At 40.2% G+C, this 20,761-nt stretch overlaps 1 protein-coding gene across 12 annotated transcripts in view; it reads right to left on the reverse strand.

Moving 5' to 3' along the window:
• Window positions 1–20,761, reverse strand: part of GIT2 (GIT ArfGAP 2) — a 46,731-nt gene that overhangs the window by 23,177 nt on the left and 2,793 nt on the right. For 10 of the 12 annotated variants that reach the window (XM_072953605.1, XM_072953603.1, XM_072953601.1 and 7 more), the window contains exons 2-12: window positions 19,501–19,634; window positions 17,805–17,917; window positions 17,067–17,172; window positions 15,425–15,511; window positions 15,178–15,308; window positions 13,096–13,190; window positions 6,383–6,428; window positions 5,180–5,231; window positions 1,778–1,850; window positions 1,431–1,528; window positions 207–318 (exon numbers count right to left, since the gene is read on the reverse strand). In XM_072953605.1, coding sequence (XP_072809706.1) covers window positions 207–318; window positions 1,431–1,528; window positions 1,778–1,850; window positions 5,180–5,231; window positions 6,383–6,428; window positions 13,096–13,190; window positions 15,178–15,308; window positions 15,425–15,511; window positions 17,067–17,172; window positions 17,805–17,917; window positions 19,501–19,634 — 1,047 coding nt within the window. The remainder of the gene's footprint in view (window positions 1–206; window positions 319–1,430; window positions 1,529–1,777; window positions 1,851–5,179; window positions 5,232–6,382; window positions 6,429–13,095; window positions 13,191–15,177; window positions 15,309–15,424; window positions 15,512–17,066; window positions 17,173–17,804; window positions 17,918–19,500; window positions 19,635–20,761) is intronic. The other 2 variants (XM_072953602.1, XM_072953598.1) reach the window with 1 other exon arrangement.

Here is a 20,761-nt window from a genome sequence, read left to right on the forward strand (position 1 = left end):
AGTTAATAACGTTGAAATATTTATAGTTCACCAGGGCTCAGAGAGAGAAACTTTTCATCACAACATAGCACTAATAAAACTTACAAGGCTTTAACTAAGTTGTGTCAATGGTGGCTTTAATTTCTATTATGTTCTTTATAACTTTACCACTTGTGTGAAGTTTAGAAGGCCAAAGTAGCAAACCTTTAGAGGTCTGGAACTGTTACCTTTTGAACCAGAGAGAGGGCTGCCCTGCTGTCTCCTCTTGGCGTCACTGAGAATGTCGATAACCAGTGTGGCAAACTCATGGGCGTTAAACCGAGCTAATTTCTGTCTGCCCTGAGGGTGAGAAAATTGGAAATTGTCTCAGATGTAAAAATATAAATATTCACATAAAACTAGTAGACTGTTGTTAGACTTCAGCAAAGACCTTCCAGCATACTCAATCACAGCGACAATTCAATCAAACCTAACATTTTCCTTATGAACAGTTCAAAATTATTTACATAACAGAACTATTTAACAGTTAACTTCTCACAATGCGTATTTATTTTTGTAAACAAAAGCAAAATGGCTCTACTGAATGCCTTTTCCCTAATATCAACTCCATTCTGAAGTAGACCTACTAATAAAAAAAATTAATTTGGAGGGAAATTTTAAAATTTCAAGATAATGTTATAGTTTAGATGCTTGGACTCCATCATTACATTTATTTATTCTTGGAGGAGGTACTGGGGATTGAACCCACGACCTCATGCATGCTAAGCATGTGCTCTACCACTTGAGCTATTCCCTCGGACTCCATGATTACATATAGCTGTGAATCAATAAAAATGAAAAGGGCTTCCCGATTTCCTCAACTTCTCTCCTCCTGATGGGTGCTTAGGCTTTTTTTTAATGCTCTATTATTACACACAGTGCTCTGATGAAAATCGCTGTGCATAAAGCTTTGTATTTTTAGAACATATTCCCAAATAAGGAATTCCTATGTAAAAGGATGCATTTAATTCTGAGGCCTCTGCAGCCAGTTAACAAATTGCTTTCCTGAAGTCTGCAGCAATTTAAACTCTTACCTGCAGCAGGAGAAAGCCCATTTTGCCACACATCTTTACCAGCTTGGAGCACCTTTTATTATATCCTTTATTAATTTGATGGGTGAAACTTTATTAATGCCTTTAGGCTGCTTTCCTTGATTACTAATGAGGTTAAACATTTCTTCATTTTTGAAGGCCATTAATATTTCTTCCGTGAATCGTTTTATATTCTTTCCCAGTCATCTATTAATATCTATTGCTTTTCTTAAAAAATTTGTGAGTGGTGTGTCTGTGTGTGTGTATAAAGGATATTAACATTTTAATGGATCAAAAAATTTTAAACATCAGCCCTGCGAAAGTAAACCATCGTATCAGCCATTCCCCAAATATATCTACTTCTCAGACTTGGCCACTTGCCTGGTTGCGTGTCGATGAGTACTCGGGATTGACCGGAAGGAAGGGGACGACGGTTGTCTCGGTCACCAGGGTGCTGTGGTTTTGCGTAGCAAGCCAGACTAGCCAGAGGAAAGAGCCAGAGATAGGATCTCATCACCACGGGTGTGCCACCACTCCTCTGAGAGCCGCGGCTCCCACATTACTAGGGAGACTCGGAGTAGCACACTCCGAAGCCGACAGACACAAAAGTTAGTATCGACAAATGTTTTATCAAGACAGTAGAAACTGGGCAAGTAACACTCAGGCTGGCAGCTTGTCGCTGCTCACTGATGACAAAGCTTAGCAGATAAAGCCACATGTTCAGTCACCTGCATCAGTCTCTCGCCTGTCAACTTCATCGTACACGTCCATGGCAAGTTCTTCAAACAAATGATTACTTAGCTGAAAGTAAGAACATATCAGGGACACAAGGGACAAGGATTAACACTCAGAGAATGAGCAGTAGTACAACGTATTCACCCATCTACCTCCAACATCTAATCCAAAGCCAGTGCCTACTTAGTGAACACCCACTGTTAATGAGACAGTAACATTTCCAAAATAGTACACTAGAATAGGCCCTCTAGAAATACCTGCCACCCACAGCAGCCTCCCACCCTCCCTCCCAACATGCAGGTAGGGATGTGCCATAAGGGAGACAAGAGGCATCTAAGGTGTGAATCTCAAAGCAGGTTCTGGGTCTCTGCTCTTTGGGGGTATCACCTTAAAGTCTCTCCTTCTGCTCTTTCCTGACAATGTTTGCCAAGTCCTCACCCCCATAAGGGATCATAAACCCTTGGTAGGATAAAGAAGGCAGCACATGCCATTTTGACAGGCTAAAACAGGTCACTGCAGGAAAACACCCTCAGCCCTTGGGGACATCTGTCTTCCTCCGCAGCAGTCCTCCAAGCCCCTCAAAACTCCCTGAGCGTCCCCAACCCAGGACAGCCTGTCTCATCAGTAGGCTGTCCCTACGAAACAGGCCCCACAGACAGGGGTGCCCACCTGGCAGCAACCAGGACAGGCTGCCCGAGACGAGGCGCAGCACCCCAACCCCAGCCCAGGCCGGCTTCGGCTCCCTCTGCACTTCCTCCCTTGTGAAACGCACCCTGCGTTTTTTCCCTGTTGGTGGCTGTTCCTTCTGAGTTGATTGCTTCCCCGCTCTGTGAGAACAGACACTGAATTCGTTCCATTCGCTACGGTTCCTTACACCCCGACACGGCACCCGGCACTGAGACGGGACTCAGTCAGCGGCCATTCACACACTGACCAGAAGGCATTTAATGCAGAATTTAAAGCTGGCTGCACAGACCTCATAGGAACTCATTAAAATGGGTATAACACATTGTCAGGTGACAAAAGCAGTATATAAAATTCTATACTTATAATTACATTTCAGTCAAAACAAAAAGATACGCATCTGAAAGAATTAGAAAAAGCAGACCAAAACTTTGAGCCTGAATCCATTAAGAATACAGTGAATGAGGAGGATTCCCCTTCTCTATTTTCTAAATTTTCCCTAGTGTGGTTATATTATATTTATAATTAAAAATAAACTCTGACAGAAGGGTGGGTATTAAAAAAAAATAAAAAACAAACTCTGAGAGCCTTTTGCTGGATAAGGTGGAGAAGGACTGGGAAATTGAAACTGCATCTCAAATACCCAGTCTCTTTCCTCTAAGGGGTTACAAACTAATGTTATTATTACTAACAACAACTACCAGAGCAATACCGCTCAGAGCTTATAGTCCAAGCACCTTGCTAACATCATCATATTAAATACAACACCTCTCTGAGGACAGGAACTACTATTATCCCACTTTACAGATCAGGATACTGAGGCACAGAAGTTAGTAGCTCATCTAAAGTCACAAAAGCCAGGAAGTGATGGACCTGAGACGCAAGTTGAAATCTCTCAAAATATTAACATTTACTAAGTCAAGAAATACATTAGTCTTATTACATTTCTCGCAGCTTTTCATTAGGGGGAGAGGAAGGAAGGAAGGAAAGGAGAGAGGGAGAGAGGGAGGGGAGGATGGGGATACTGTAGGATAAACTAACTGGCCCTGGTAAGAGGAGGAGCCCACAGGGCGTGGGGAGCTCACTCTTACTGAGCAGCTCTGATCTGCCACCCCTGCTGGGTCATTAGCTCCCTTTCTAGGCGAGGACACCAAGGCACAGAGGCTAAGAAGCTTGGCAGAGCTGAGATCCATGCCTGACCAGTATGACCCAGAGCCCAAGCTCTGGAGAGCTATACTCAACTTTGTTCCAGATATTTAGCTAGTGCCTGCTGCGTGCTAGAAGTATTACAGACGTAGCCCCAGCTTTCAGCCTCGCAAATGCAGAACAGGACAGTCAAGGGGAGCGTGGGTTTTATCTATAAAGTTTGAATTACTTAAAATAAAAATTGGCTTCCAGAGTGCAAGTAATTAAAAGGAAGTCATAGGCTATTTACTATCTGACTCGAAAGCTTATCATCTTAATCATCTTACTATATGAACTCCTTCATTTAAGAAAGGCAATAAAACACATATACACACAAAACCGCAGATACAGAACACAGAAACACCAAACAAATTGCATAAAATACATTTATTTCATATTACAGTTAAATGCTAGTCATGAGAAATTCATTTTATGTACTATTTAGAACTGAATATTACATGAAGTTCTAGTGAAGAGTCTTGTGTGAAAACGGGAATGAGGAGTAAGCCGGAAAGGAGGGGAGCTGCAAGTACAGAGTCAGGCTTTGGGAAAATTCCTACCCTCGCTGTGAAGGGGCTCAGATTTCAGCTACTTGCCTGATGGAAGGGAGGGAAGCTGGGAAAAGAGAACACTGCAGGCCAAAGAGAATTCCTGAAAGAGGGCTTGAAGGTGGCCTTGAAGGTGGCCTGACTGCTAACCTCTAAGAAGTATTTAAATGTACGCACCCCCACACACACACCTCCAGCCCCTCCCACACACACAATGGGAACCAGAAGAGAGGTGGGGCAAGAACAGAAGGGTGCCAGTTGGATGACGCCCTTAGAGGTTAAGAAAAGAAGTTAAGAATTTGGTTCTGATCTTGACAGCCATGAGAACAGCTGAGGTGGTTAGAATGGCTGGGGAAGCACCCTGGTGAGGCTTCCTCTGAGAGACATCATTCCCAGAGGAGCAGATTTCTCAGGGTCCTGACTAAGGCTGACTAAAGTGAGCCTGTGACCTGCAGGACTGGGCAAACTCTGAGCACAGAGCCCGGGCAGAACCAGCTCTTAAAAGTCTATGTTCACATAGCTCTGATGAACGGCGTGGGACGTGCACGACCATTATGACAGGGGCTGGACCCCAAAGGGCAGCCAGTCAATCTGCGGTACTCACCATTCCAGCATCAGCTTTCATCATTCTCTAGCATCCTAAGAGGCTACAGGAAGTAATCCCAAGAAGCGTGTCCCACTCCCTCGTTTACACTGAGAGAAACTAGGGAACTCATGGGGAGAAACTTCCTAATGTCATAGGCACAGTCCTCACGTTCAAAAAGACAGATAAAAATGGCATTATTTGAAGCAGAGAATAAATTGGATAAACTGAGTAGTACTTTCACTCTTTGATGGTACCGGATGGTCTGTCTCTGATTTAACATCCTAGAGCGTGGAACCAAGTCACCTGATGGACTCAGTAGAGGGCTGAAAACAGGTATTAGCGGGACACACGGTTTTCCACACTGGAGTTCGCTAGGCAAGAGAGATACTCACAGACTGAAGCTTCTTCTTAGCAGCTTTTGCCAGTTCAGACAAATCCAGGCTGCTAAGAAAACGTACAAAACTAATAAGCAAATAAGTAAAACCATTCTCATGAACTCTGTAGAAGATTAAGACAGCCAAGGGATTTGGGTATTAATTACAGTTCATGGACATGGTCAGAGGCCGAAATTCTACAGCCCAATAGTCAGTGAGGAAACTTGGAGGAGAACTTGGCGAAAGTAACCCCTAGAGATACCATAATCATGCAACATGGTAAAGAAAAAGATAATGCACCTACTAACTAAAAGACAAAAAACATTGCCAGGGTCGTCCCCAGGCCCTTTAGGGGAGAAGCCATAATTTCTGATGTATTAAAAAAAAAACCAACCCACAACAGAAGAAAATTCAAAAAGGGGAGAATGCGAAAAACTAGAATGGCAAGACTACATCCGGAACAGCAGTTAATCATTTCATAAACTCTTGATGGTATTTGTGTAAAGGCAATTGGCTAAATGAGGGTTTCAGGTTCACTTCTGCAGCTGTGAATTCATCTGACCTTACAGACCAGGGGTCAGCAGATCAGAGCCCACTTTTTGTTCAGCATATGAGCTAAGCATAGTTTTATATTTTTAAGTGGTTGGGGGAAAAAAAAAAGGCCAAAGAATGGTATTTCATAACATGTGAAAATTATATGAAGTTCGAATTTCAGTATCCAGAAATAAAATTTTATTGGAAAAGGCACGCCCTTCATTTACATAGTGTTCCCTGGATGCTGTCATTCATAAGTGGCAGAGTTGAGTATTTGCGGCAGAGGCTCTCACAAAGGGCCCAAAAAGCCTAAAATATTTACTAACTACCCCTTAACAACGACAATAACAATTTGCTGGTTCCGGTTATAGACAAAAGAGATACTTTCTCACACTAGAGAAATAGTCTGTGATACGTCTATAACCACAATACACTGTCACAGCTGGTTAAAACTGTGACGGTATCACTGACTCCCATTTTCTTATTAGCAAATTTGTTACTGGTACTCTTTCAAACTTAAGTTTTATATGGTGGTTTACTTACAGCCGTCTTATTTCCAAATTGTATAGCCGTAAAAGAGAAAAATGTATGGGCTTTGTTAAATACAAAATATAATACACTTAAAGACTCTACATCCAAGGCAATATTAGTGACAGATAAAATTGATTGGTATTGCAACGGCCTTACCTGTCTGCCATTTGAGGTATTATAAAGTGCTGTCCATTTTTGTGATCTGAAACAGAAACCAAGCCAAAGTTTTGTTCATACAAATACTGTTAAGATTTGTAAAGGAACACCACTATTATTTTCTCAGTTTACGACGTGCAAAATTAGTATCTTCCCATAATTATGAACTATGTGGGGAAACAGAAATTGGCAGGCTGGCTACAAATTCCCAAAATCTGGCCAACAGCAACGATCATTTCCTCCTTTTCTTCTGGTACAAAGGTGATCTTGACATCATTAGACTGAAGGCTAATGAGGCTCACCCTAGTTCTTACACTTTGTTCTTCCCCAGTATAACTGACGATCTTCAGCCATGGGAAGAACATTGAGGGAGCTGAGTTAGCTCAGAGCAGACTTCCATCAGCTCTCTGTGTGAAACGGTGGAGCTTCCTTGAGCTTTGGTGGCTCATCTTCAAATTAATCAATCAGCACACAACAGTCAGGGCTGGCTCGGGTGGTCTCGGCAGACCTGGGCAGGGGCTCCATCTCCTTTAATGCCTCCTGACTGAGTCCTACTCAAGCTTCTGGACGCCACTGATCATGTGCCAATGAAAAAAGCCACTATGAGCATTCACATCCATGTTTCTGTGCAAAGGTAAGTCTCTACTTCTCTCAGGTAAATACCTAGGACTGCTGGGTTAGAGATAAATGTACATTTAACTTGGGGGAAAAAAAACTGCTTGACTTTTTTCCAGAGAAGCCTATCATTTTGTCTTCCAACCAGCAACACATGAGAGTTAACACTTCTTCCACATCTTCCCCAGCACTTGGACTGTTGGTATTCTTCTCTTTTTAATTTGTCACTCTAATAGGTAGGTAGGGGTATCTCACTGGGTTTTAACTGGCATTTTCCTAATGGCTAAAGAACTTCTCTCATCATGTGCTTATTTATCTGCCATGTGTATGTTATCTTTGCCCAGTTTTTATTGGGTTGTTTTCTTACTGTTGAGTTTTAAGTATAAATATTCTAGATTTAAGACCTTTGCTGGGTATGTGATTTCCAAATACTTTCTCCCCGTCTGTGGCCTATCTTCTCATTCTCTTAACTACAGTCTTTACAGAGCAGAAGCTTAAATTTTTGAGGAAGTCCAATTTATCAATATTTCCTTCTATGGATTGTGCTTTTGGTGTGACAGTTAAATACTTTGCAGAAACCAAGATCACTAAGATTTTCTCCTGTGTTTTCTAGAACTTTTATAGTTTAGGTTTCACATTTACATCTACTCCATTTTGAGTTAGTTTTTATACAAGGTGTGAGGTTGAAGTTGAAGTTCAGTTTCATTTGTCTGCATATGGATATTCAGTTGTTCCAACACCATATATTGTACTATCCTTCCTCCGTTGAACTGCCTTTTGCAACTTTGCAAAAGTCAATTGAACATATTTGCGTGGGTCAATTGTGTGGGATTCTCTATACGGTTTTATTGATCTATATGGCCATCTTTTCACCATACCCACTGTCTTGAGCACAGAAGAGCTTTACAGCAAGTCTTAAAATTGGGTGGTGTGATTCCTCCCATGTGATTACTGTTCTTTTGCAAAACTGTCTTGGCCATTCTGGTTCCTTTGCCTTTCCATGTAACTTGCCTTATGTCACTGTTTAGGACCTCTGGTGCAATGATGAATAGGAATGGTGAGAGTGGACATCCTAGCCTGGTTTCGGATTTTCAGACAAAAGCATTCAATCTTTCATTATTTAAGGACGATGTTAGCTGTGGTTTTTATTTTTCTTTTGCATTTTATTTTTGATTGAAGTACAGTCAATTACAATGTAGCTGTGGTTTTTCAACTGATACTCCTAATCAGATTAAGGAAGTCCCTCCTATACCTAGTTTGCTGAGGTTTTTCTTTTTTTTTTTATTGTGAAGGGATGTTGAATTTTGTTAAATGCTTTTTGTGCATCAACAGATAAGATTATATAGTTTTCCTGTTTTTAGTCAGTGTAATGAACTACATTAACTGGCTTCCAAATGTTTAATCAGTCTTGTGTATCCGGAAATCCCACTTTATGCTGTATTTTTCTTTTTATGCTTATTGGATTCAATCTGCTAACACTGTTGAGAATTCTGGTGTCTGTTCACAAGGGCTTTTTTTTTTTTTTGCACCATCTTTGCTGAGATTGATATCAGGGTAATGCTGGCCTTGGAAAGCAACTTGAGTATTCCCTCCCTTTCTGTTTTCAAAAAAAAAAAAATCATGTAAAATGGATATTATTTCTTCTTCAAATGTTTGGTAGAAAAGTTTCATTTTATGTGCAAAACTTGAAACACTTAAAACTTAACACTTAAAAATACCTGCTAAGAATTGTAATTGCGCCGCCTCCCTGGCTCCCTTGTCTTCGGAGACGGCCCACACTTTGACTATGGATCTACTTTTTTTAACCTGAGCATCCAACCCCCACACCTTGTGGCTTCTCTCTTGCCTTCTGAAACAGCCTACATTCTATGTAGTACGTATCTCTCTAAACGAATCTACCTTTACTCAAAAGAAAAAAAAAAAGAATCATAATTGCAAAGCTAGCAAGCCATGTGAGTCATAAACCATAGTTATTGTACTGCTGGATGGCAATACCACTTCAGTTGGTCACAGTATTTTCCAGTGAAATCATCTCGGCTGGGGTTTTCTTTAATGGAATGGTTTTAAGTACAAATTCTTTAAAATACAGGATTATGTATTTACATTATCCCTTTCTTCTTGGGTAGGTATTGGCAGTTTATGGCTTTCAAAGAATTGGTTCATTTTCTCTAAGTTGTCCAATTTATGCACACAGTTATTTATAGGATTTTGCACTACTCTTCAACGTCTGTGGGGTTTGTAGTGATACCCTTCTATGTGTATTCCTTCCTTTTTTCTTTGTCAGTATGGCTAGACATTTATCCATTTCACTGATCTTTTTGAAGAATCAGCTTTTGGGTTCACTGATTTCTCCCTACTGTTTTCCTCTTTCACTTTCATTGATTTCTATTCTTATCGTTATTATTTCCTACCTTCTGCTTGCTTTGGGTTTATTTTGCTCATCTTCTTCTAGTTTCTTGAGGGTTGGGAAGCTTAGATTAAGGATTTGAGACCTTTCTTCTTTGCTAATGTAATAATTTAATGTTACAAAATTTCCTCTAAGCGTTGCTTTAGCTGCATCCCACAAACTTTGAATGTTGTGGTTTCATTCTTGTTCATCTGAAAATATTTTCTAATTTCCATTGAGACTTCCTCTTAGACCCCTGGATTATTTAGAAGTATGTTGTTTAATTTCCAAGCATTTGGGTATTTTCCAGTTATATTTTATTTATTTCTAGTTTAATTCCATCATGGTCAGAGAATATACTTTATAGGACTTTAACTCGTTTAGATTGATTGGCTAAGGTTCTTTTCTTATGGCCCACCATATGATCTATCTTGGTGAATGTTCAACCGCGTACTTGAAAGGAACGTATGTTCTGGTGCTGTTAGGTGGAAGATGCTGTAAATTGTCAATCAGGTGCAGTTGGTTGGTGGCTTGGTTTCAGTTCAACATCCTTGCTGGTCTTCTACCCCTGGTTCTGTCTATTACTAAATGAGGACCACTGAGTCTCCAACAACAATTGTGGACTTGGCCTTTTCTCCTTTCAGTTCTAGCAGATTTGATCCGTGTATTTTAAAGCTCTTGCTGGGTGTATCCCCACTTAGAACTGTTGTGTCTTCTTGGTGAGTTGACCCTTTTAATTATCGTGTTGTGTCCCTCTCTATCCCTGCTAATTTTCTTTGCTTTGAAGTCTACTTTGTTTGATATTAATATAGCCACTTCAGCTTTCTTTTACTTAGTATTATTTTACACCTTTCTGATTTTTAATTTACCTATAATATATATTTAAAGTAGGTTTCCTGGACACGGCATACAGTTAGGGCTTGTTTTTTAATTCCATTCGGACACCTTGTGCTTTTAAATGGTGCATTTAGATCATTAACATTTAATGTAATTATTGTTATATTTGGATTTAAGTCTATGATTTTATTATTTAGTTTCTCTTTGGGTTTTATTTTTTGTTCCTCTCTTTCCTCTCTTTTCTTGAATCAAAATATCTTTTGATTATTTGGGTAGTTTTTAACATTCCATTTTAATTTATCTCTAGCGTTTCTGACCAGGTATCACTGCATAGTCTTTGAATGGTTGTGCTGGGGATTCTTATAAATATAACTTTTTACAATCTACTTAGAAATAATATTTTACCATTTTAAGAAGAATGCAGATTTTTTTACTTCCATATTTCTTTTACCCTCTCCCCTTTCTGTTGTGATTGTCACATGTATTACACTGACATACGCTGAAAACCTCACCAGACAATGATATAACTTTTGCTTTAAATTGTCATATATATCCTAAAAACTTAAGAAGACACACAGTCTATTACATTTATCCAGATATTTATCATTACTGTTGCTCCTTCATTCCTGAAGTTCCAAGATTCCCTCTGGTATCAACTCCCTTCCACCCACAGAACTTTCTTTAGCATTTCTGGTAGAGCAACTAATTCTCTCACTTTCTTTCATCTTAAAATGTCTTCATTTTGTCTTCATTCCTGGAGGTTATTTTCACTGGAAATGGAGCTCTGAGTTGGTAGTTATTTTTCTTCAGCACTTAAAAAAATACCATTCTACTTCCTTTTCATCTCCATGGTTTCCGATGAGAAATCCAGTCGTTCAAATAATTATCATTTTATATGGTGTATGTCATTTTTTTTCCTTGGCTGCTTTCAAGATGTTTTCTTTCTTGGTTCTTTTGCAGTTTGATTTTGATGTATCTGAGTGATGACTTCTTTGTGTTTATCCTGTTTGGAGTTCTCTGAGCTTCTTGAATTGTAAATTTATCTCTTTTGCCAAATTTAGAGCGTTTGGCCAATATTTCTTCAAATATTTTTTCTGCACCACATTCTGATCTCTTTCTGGGAGTCTGATGATATAAAAGTGACCTTCTGATTTTGTCCCATAGGTCCCTAAGGCTCTTCTCAGTTTCTTTTTTATCCCACTCTTTTTTCTCTCTTGCTCAAACTGGATTATTTGTAGTGATCTATTTTCAATTCACTGACTCTACTCCTTCTCATCTCCATCTGCTATTAAGCCCATACAGTGAGTTTGAAAATTTTAGTTACTGTTTTTTTTTTTTTTAGTTCTAACATTTCTATTTTGTTCTTTTCTGTATCTCCCTTTCTCTGCTGAGTCTTTCTATTTGTTTGAAGAATGTTCACGCTTACTTCTTAGAGCATGATCTTACTATCTGCTTTAAAATCTTTGTCTGATAATTCTAACATCTGAGTCATCTGGGGTTGACACCAGCTGACTACCTTTCTCCTTGCAAGTCTTTGGGATTTTCCTGGTTCTTCATATGTCAAGTAATTATGGATGGTATCCTGGACATTATGCATATTATGTTGTGGAGACTTTGGGAGTCTTCCTTAAATCCTATGGGGAATGTTAATATTTTGTTTTAACAGGCAACTGATCAGATTAGGTTCTGCCTCCTGGGCCAAGTGGTGAGAGAACTGAGGAAAAAACAAAAGCAATCAGGATTCCCTTCAGGTTCTTGGTCAGAGATTTAGGCACCTGTGTGTGACCACTGCTGTTGCCACTATTGAAGCCAAGGACTGCCTAGGGGCCAGGATGAGGGAAACTGGAGGAAAAGGGAGAAAAAACCTCCAGGGAGTTCCCTGACTCTCTGTCCTGGAGTCCCATTTCCTGCTCCTCAGACCAGACAGAGAAGAATTCTTCGCACCTGATATGCAGTTCCAGGTTTGGGGCTGTCCAGGAGGCCAGATTAGAAGTAAAATAAATAGGACACTTACCACCAGCCTGGTAGCACTTTAAGCTCCCTAATCCACCTGTTAGAGTCCTCAGATGGCCACTCAATGCATTTGGTCCAGGGTTTTAATTGTGTTCAGCAGAAGAGACATGGAAAGGTGTGCTTAAACTCCATCTCACTGGGAACTGGAACCACACTAGGGGCTCGTAACTCTATTGTACAACCAGGGTGGAGAACCACTGTATACATGTACGTAGATACTCTACATCAGGGGTTGACAAACCCCTGTAAAGGGCCAGAAAGTAAGTATTTTAGGCCTTGTGGCCATATGGTCTCTGTTGCAACCTCTCAACCTACTCAACTCTGCTGCTACATGCCAAAGGAGCCATGGGCAATGTGTAATATGGGTATGGCTATCTTGCAATAAACACTTATTTAAAAAAAAACAGGTGATAGGTTGATCTGACCTACGGATCATGGTTTGCTGACTCCAGTTGTACCTCACGAACAAAGCTGGTTATCAGTAAAGTTCACTTTTTGACTTTTCCCCATTCCTTAGATAGCGGAATTCTTCAAATAACTACGAAAGTTACTGCTCTGCATTTCCATTCCTACTCCCATTATGGACAAGAACTGTGGTGCATATTCAGTTTTGGTTCTTTGATTCTTGAAACAGTCCCTACTGCAGAGCTGAAGTTTTAAAAACTAAAATTCAAGATGTGACCGATTTTACATATTTGACACATAACTGAAAATGCTATAGTTATCATTTCAAAGAGAAATCCTTATTCACAATGTTCCCAAGGAAACCTTAGAGCACAGGTCATAAATAATAGTGCCCCAACTTGTTTTTCCGGAGACTGACCAAGCGGAGGTGCGGAGGGGCGGCTGTCCTTTCACTCACCTGGTTTCCTGCCACAGAGATAGAAGGCTAGTCTGTCAGTCAGCTCGTACTGTATTTCTACAAGGCGTTCTGCCAGCTCATGGTGCCCTCCTTGCCTACCAAGAGAAAACAAAGGACCATTTATAATGCTTGCTGGCCACCGGCTCTGGAATAGGAAAGTACAGAGACGTCCCCTGAGATACCTGAGTGATTTAGCAAATGTGACTTCTAAGAGTAATCAACCTTTTTGTATGAGGTAATCTGTCAAGGTCTACTTTGAGTCCCACCTTTATAAAACTGTTTTCACAATCTCAACTTCTCCCTTCCCTTTATTAATTTAGAAGACAGAATATTTAATAAAGAATCCAAGGACTTATGAGAGGGATAAAAAATAACTTCATCTAATGAAGTCGAAAATAAGATTAATCAATGGTCTAGAGTAGAGGTTCTTAAAATTTTTAACTAGAGTGTTTTAAGAAATATACAGATGTCCAGGACCCACCCTTGGAAATTCTGAGTCAGTAAGGATGGGATTGAGTGTGGACATCAAAATATTTTGAAAAAGGTCCTCCCCACCAGATGCTTCTCATGCACCCAGTCTGACTTCTAGATGAGAGTTCAGTAACCACCTCAGGGTCTTCAATTCAGGCAGTGACAGACCAATCTAATGCGTAGCTAGCTCTTATCTCCTTGTCTTCAATTTCCATAATGGAAAATATTAAGTTTGCCTTTGAAACAAATACTTAAGCTGCTTGAAATCCTGTTAGTAACAAGGTATACAAATAAATCATTAAACAGAGAGGCTACTACATGCAAAGTATGAGAGGAAGCTCCAAATAATAGTAAGTATCATTTACTGAGGGCTCTCTTCCTCTTAAAAGATGAAATCTGGTTTCTGCCAGTTTCTTTTCCCATAAACAAGGCACTACAAAATATTCTCCAACCTACCAGTTCTCTACCTAGTCTCCAATCTTTGACTTCTTTCTCATTTTTTAACATCTGTGACGTCAGGAGTATCCTACAGTTGACGATACACCATCATTTAATTGGCTGAGTTTTTCTTTTTTAGTGGTGCATGAAATAATGATGACCCGTATAATCAGGGGAGTGTTAGACCTGATGAAATACTGTATTCCTCAATACCTTAGCTCTTATTACTCCTGACACACTCCGCTCTACCCAGTCAGGTCCCCTGCTGTGCCCAACATGCCCTGTCCATCCCTCCCTCCTGAACTTGACCCATGTCCTTTTTCCCACCTGGAATAACTTAGCTTCTCTTCACACAACTAAATCCAACCTACTCTTCCAAGACCACCTAAAGACATTTCCTAATGATCCGGGCCACAGTGGAGAAATCCTGTATATGTACCCATTCTGGTAATGAGTCCTACATTATCTCGCCTCATTTAACTCTCACATGCATGTATGAATCCTCTCCTCCATGAGAGAGTAAATTCGAGGAGGGCAGAATTTTGTCATTTCAGCCATTTTATCCTCTGCAGAGCAAAGTATATATAGTTCTCTGCAGTTAACACAGTTAATCTGGAGAAAGAAGGAAACATGATCCATCCTCTATCACTTGAACAATATTCAAGACTGATCTTGTGGATTTATTTTTTCCCCCAGCATTTCACAGCCAAAATTTTCAAAGAAAAATTTAAAGAATTTTACAGTCAGCACCTAGATGTCCACTACTTAAATCCTGCCATTAACATCTTACTATACTTGTTTAATCACATATCTATCGTACAGATTTGTTTCTAAGTTCATGTAATGACTGAAAGTATTAAAAAACTGAGAAGTAGGTTCTGTGATTCTTTATACTTGACTTGGACTCCAACTATGTCTCAAATACCACTGTGTTAGAAAGGATTATGTGAAAGACTGGAAGCAAAGCATGCTGGTTACTGGTTCTACCTTCCCTGACTTTGCTTGGTTCTAAGATCCTATGTGTCTGAAATGTCTTCATCTGCAGAATAATAATAGCGTAAATCTTAAAAGGAGTTACATGTTAATCGTACACAATTTAGCCACTTAGCAATGAATTGCATACAACATACATAAGCCCAAACAGAGGGAGGTGACAAGAGTCTAGTCTCTTACCTGGCATAATCAACAGGAGTTTTCCCACTAGCATCCTGTGTGCCTGGGTCGGCTCCATACACTGCCAGTAATTCTGCTTGTAAAATCTGCCCTGCTTTGGAGGCAACGTGGAGTGGGGTGTTTCCTTTCTCCTAAGAATCATTAGTAAAAAGTGTACTTTAAAAAGCAAACTAAGTAAATGAAGGGCTACATGAATACAACCGATTAAGGTTCAATTTAATATCTGAATCAGTTCATGCTTTCTTACAGGGTGAAAAAAGTTGGCTTGTGCTCCTAAAGATAACAGCCTCAAACAGGTTTCAAGATTCCCTGTTCTCACGCTTGAATGGAGTTGCTGAAAAACACACAAACAAGAAAGAATGTTTGTTAAAAGCGTAAAGAATGATGTACTAGAGCAGCTGGCAGACCACTGTAATATATGTTCACAGCAGTAGTTCATAATCTGTATTTAGCTTAGTTATGGGGGATGAAACAGTCTCTCCCTTATTGGTCACAACCACCCCAGGGCTCTAAGGCGGGGGTCAGGCCCATTTTACTGATGAGGAAACTAGGGCTGCAGAGGCTGACCTGCCCAAATGCACGCTTTCGTTTCAGTGGCACAACCAGATCTTGAGTGAGAGGCGCTGTGAAGAGGTGGCTGAGCATGGCTCTCAAGTCTGATAGACCTGAATTTCAAACCATATACCCTTCAAGCTGTGTGACCGCTAGGAAGTTCTTTAAGCAATCTGAACCTCACTTTCTTCATCTCAAATGATAATAATGCCCGCTACTCATAAGGTTACTGAAAGGAGTCAACGATACATACGGAGCCTGGAACGTAGGAAATGCTCGAAGAATACAGCTGCTATTACTATTATTGCCGTTCGTTGCTGTTATCAAACCTAAGGCTTCAGGGTGTCGCATCCTGTACTGTGTAAACCACAGGATTCTGCCTTATACCACACCTCTCCACAGCACTGTTCCTAGCCTTGTATACGACGATTTAATGAAGCCTTTCAGGGTGACAGACAGGCCTGCAGTATGCCAAGTTCTGTACCATCGCAGAAAAGCTCTTACACATTCAGAAGATGAGCTGCCTTCCTTCAAGCCTAACCTAGAACTGCCCCAAATACAGTAACCCTTTATATAGGAATGGAGAAATCTACTCTAACATCTGTATCCAAGTCTTATTTTTTTTTAATCAATTACTTTTTTTAAACTGTATTAAAAAAAAAACACACATACCAAATCTTACTAATGAATGGAAGCAACCATCATACACATTTCTGAAAGTTTAAAATTCTAAATTGTGAGTGCCTATTCTGTGTGTGAGTATTTGCCAAAAGCAGTGCTTTGAAAATAAAGATGGACATTTTCATGGCATCTCTCAAAAACATGCAAAGGCCAAAAAAAAAAAAAAAACCCATGCAAAGGCCCACGTAAAGAAAAACATCTACTCATTTTGCAAGTGTAATAAGCCATCCCCTGTACTACAGCTCTGAGTCACACCCTGCTTCCTGAAGAGCCCACTCATTGTGCAACCTAGGAACCTGAAGAAGTCCTACAAACCTTCCAGTCCCTCCTAGAAATAAACGTTGAGATGGCTCCCATTTCAAAGCTAAGCAAACCAAAAAACGTATAGAAACACAATTTTAGAGCCGTATCTGAAAAACACAAATAGCTTTCCAGATTCTTTTTTTCCTCTTTGCCCCTTGTACCTCCACTAACATGAACGGCTGCCATCTGTATTAAGATTAAAGAAGCCAACTGCAAAAATAAAAGCTGTTATTAATTACTTAGTATGCAGAAAAAAGTTTTGTTTTGTTTTTCTTTAAGTTTTTTTTTTTTTCAAACCAGACAACTTGCTGTTTCATCCAGCAATTTTAGGGATTTTAAAAGGTGTGACCCACCTTACTAAGGTCTTTGGCAGTCACGCTATCATCATCCCGGCAGGGCAAGCGGTGGACAAATGCTAACATCTGATACTTGGCTCTGATGAATTCTGCTTTATTAGGACTGGTTCGAAAACAAAAAAAGAAAACAGTTCACTCACAGTTCAGATACGACATTCCCCATTCTTTCACTGTAAGAAGAAGAGGAAGTGGCCCACATCCCCCACTTGAAAATAAAATGAACAATACTGAAGTTAAGTTTCAGCAGTGTGCTAAGATCTGAAGTCTGAAAACATACATTAGTCATTATAATGGCCAGGACTGCAGAATACCTGCTTTTTATAGCATCTTTCTACTCTGTGTAATTTGCTTAATTGACCTAGCAACGCTGGGAGGAAGCAGCTCTTCAGCCCATCCTGTAGGTGAGGCATCAGGCAGCCTGGAGTTCAGAACCCAGATTTCTGGTCTGACTGCCTGTTGTTTGAGCATCTAAGCTCAAATCTGATTACATTAACAGCTACCAAGCCTTAGCCTTAAACCATGAGAAACCATGACTTGTGCTTGGGTTACCACGCAAAAGAGATGGTCCTGTGCCTAGCCTCCCTCTGCATGTCTAACAGCAAAGAACTCAATGCACAGTCGGGGTGACCACCTCCTGTGCTGCCCCTGTGGAGGCGGGTCAAGAACAGCTGCACTCCTTTCAGTGGGCCCCATGGGTGACGAAGAAATAGGAGTATTTATAAACATTCCACTCACTGTACTTTATCCTGCGGATTAGCTTTGCGTCTTCCACTCATGATAGAGGCAGGGTCCAGCAAAGAATGCTCCCATATGGAATTAGCACCATTATTATACAAGGTTTCAACCATCTAAAACCAAGCAGTATAAAAATCACACTTCAATTTCTTTCCAGAAATAGCCAGCGGGAATCAGTGACTAAACTGGGACAACAAAGCCCCACCACAAACAATAGCATGACTGGGATATGATACCCATCATTCCTTCCTGATTTTAGAATGAGAAAGATCAACCTGTCTGCAGGACTCAGGTCTGACCAGGAGGATACCTGAAGACCTCAGTGGGTTTGATTATATTTTTCTTACAGGTTGTGAAGAGTACTCAGACAGTTTAGGATTTCCCCAGTCTGATGATCCAAACACTATGTTCAAGATTCTTAACAAGCCATGTACCATCTAGACTATCCACTTAGTATTCTTCTTTAAATCTACTTTCTAAAACTCACACTAGCAATTATAATTTGATGTGCTAGTGAGAGTTTTTTGCAACCATTAAAGTAAATATTTGAGTATTACCTACATCCATCTTGAGTACCACTGGCGGTTCACATGCCAGACTCTGGGACTTGTTGTCTTAGGTCAATTCTGGCATTTTAGTTTAAAATTTTTTTCTTAGAAATCTGGAAATATTTATTTATTTATTAAATGGAGGTACTGAGGATTGAACCCAGGACCTCGTGCATGCTAAGCATGCACTCTACCACTAAACTATACCCTCCTCCCAACTCAGGCATTTTAAATTACTCATTTCTCAACTTCATTCAGATCCTATGATATAATCTGTATTCCATACAATCTGGGAGCAGTAAGCAACCACTTTCACATGAGAATGAGTTGCTAGAAACTTCTGAGCAAAAACTTTTCATAAACTGTATCTCCCAGTTTCATCTCAAAGCACAACTCCTGACATGGCCCTGTCTGTTTTTTACATTACTGGAGATACTGTCATATCAGAGATCAAAACTCACTTTATCTGATCCCTTGCTTCATACAGGCAAGTTTAAGAGACATTTTGTGCAGCTGCCTCAGATTCAGTAAAACATGTGCCCAAGACAAATGAAGGCAAAACACATGCTTAAGTCTCAGTTCTAGTAGAACTTGAAGAATGTGTCCCCCAAAATAGAAGTACAGGTGACATGACAATGGGCCCCAAATAAAACAAAGAGCCCACTTTAACACTTAGCAGAGTGTTAGGCATTTAATCAAAACATGTTAATTTAATTGAGTCTCTAACTAGTTATAAGAACCTTAAGAAAACTTAAATCAGATGTTTCAGAAATGTCCAAGGAATCCCAGTCCATGCTTCTACCAAAGCAGGAAATTTAATGAACAGTTTCTAAGGCAATCACTTTCAGAAACATTCATCAGAAAAGACGGACTGTTTTAAAAACAATTTCTGGTGACATTCTAGAAAGTCAGCAGCGAAACATTAGCAAGAAATTTTAATGATTGTCTACCTATAATCAAGCTTTTAAGACAAGATTTACATTAGGAGGGAAAAAAATCTTAAATGATGAATTCAATACTTATGTATCACATTGATAAGCATGGCACCTCTACTCAATCATGATGCAAACACTTCTGTAAGATTTAAGAACTATAATTTCAGTTGCTAAAAGCTTAAATTAGAAAGCAGGAGAAGTCTTAGCCTTTACCTGAAGCAATGTTGGAGGCCACGGTGTGTGTTTAAGATGCCTTACTTGAGAGATGTGGCGCCCAAGGCTCCGATGGACACTACAGCACTCATCGCATATAAAAGTTCCCCTGTTTACTGATGCCCAGGAAGGATCTGGAAAGAAGGATGAAATCAGTGGCACGGATACCAGGTGGCCAGTATACTGCCAGATGGCAAAAGATGACCGAGGTTTGGTTTTTCAGAAAAACAAGACATTTTTGCTGTCTTAAGTCTTAGTATGCTAGTCAACATATCAGGCTGGTGAGCTTCTCTGATGATGCCACCTGTCTTGGCTGGGGGTACAATGTTAATTGAGACTGAAAACAGGAGTTGAAGCACTCAAAAAGCAGTTATCTCCTTTCTTGTTCAGGGCCACAACCTGCAGCCCTCATGTGATCTGCCATCTCGGGCGTGGGTTCTTTCATTCATTGTAAGAGGAGCCAATTGAGAGGGTTCAGATCAATCATTTCAAATCCATCTCCACAGACGGCAAGGTGACATAACTATGTCAGTCAACAGTCCACATCGCATCATGTGAAGTGAAGGGTGAAAAGACTGCTACCCTAATTCCCTGCTACACAGCTACATGCCTCTGGGCTTAGCAGGAAGCTGCATGCAACACAACTGCAAACTGCTCTGAAGACTGACTGGGAAACCTGGCCTCCTCCACTAGGAAACGTGCTGTGACATCCCTTAGTTGTTTTAAATAAACTGCTGAGTCCAGTCTTGCAACTGATCTGAAAGAACAGTGGCTTCACAGAGGCAAAGATGTAAAATACAAATGACTACTATTTTTGGTGTGTGCACAGTACTTTTTTTCCTGTGAAGTCCCACAGAGCTTCATTAGACTTCCTTTGAAACGAGGAATAATTCACACTCGGTAAGCAGTAAGAATAACTGACAGTGGAAGGTAAACTGAATCTTTAGAAGCTCGACATAAAGACAGACCTACATTTCAGCACTCACCAGGGGGTGACAATAGGTGCCGCTCAAACTGCCTGGCTTAAGGGTTGTATTTAAAAATTCTTCGATGTCCACAAAAATCTCTAAAATGCATGTACACTATCTTTACCATTTTTAACAGTTTATTCAAACCCCTTCCAACCATATAATGAAAAGTTATGGGATTTCATTCAAAGACAAATCCTGGGAGTCAGAGAATGTAGTGGTTAAGAGGGTTGACTCTGGAGACAAGCGGTTCTGGGTTTGAACCTCAACTCTGTCACTTCTTGCATAATGAT

Source organism: Vicugna pacos, chromosome 32, assembly GCF_048564905.1.
Source record: "Vicugna pacos chromosome 32, VicPac4, whole genome shotgun sequence".
Taxonomy (NCBI): Eukaryota; Metazoa; Chordata; class Mammalia; order Artiodactyla; family Camelidae; genus Vicugna; species Vicugna pacos.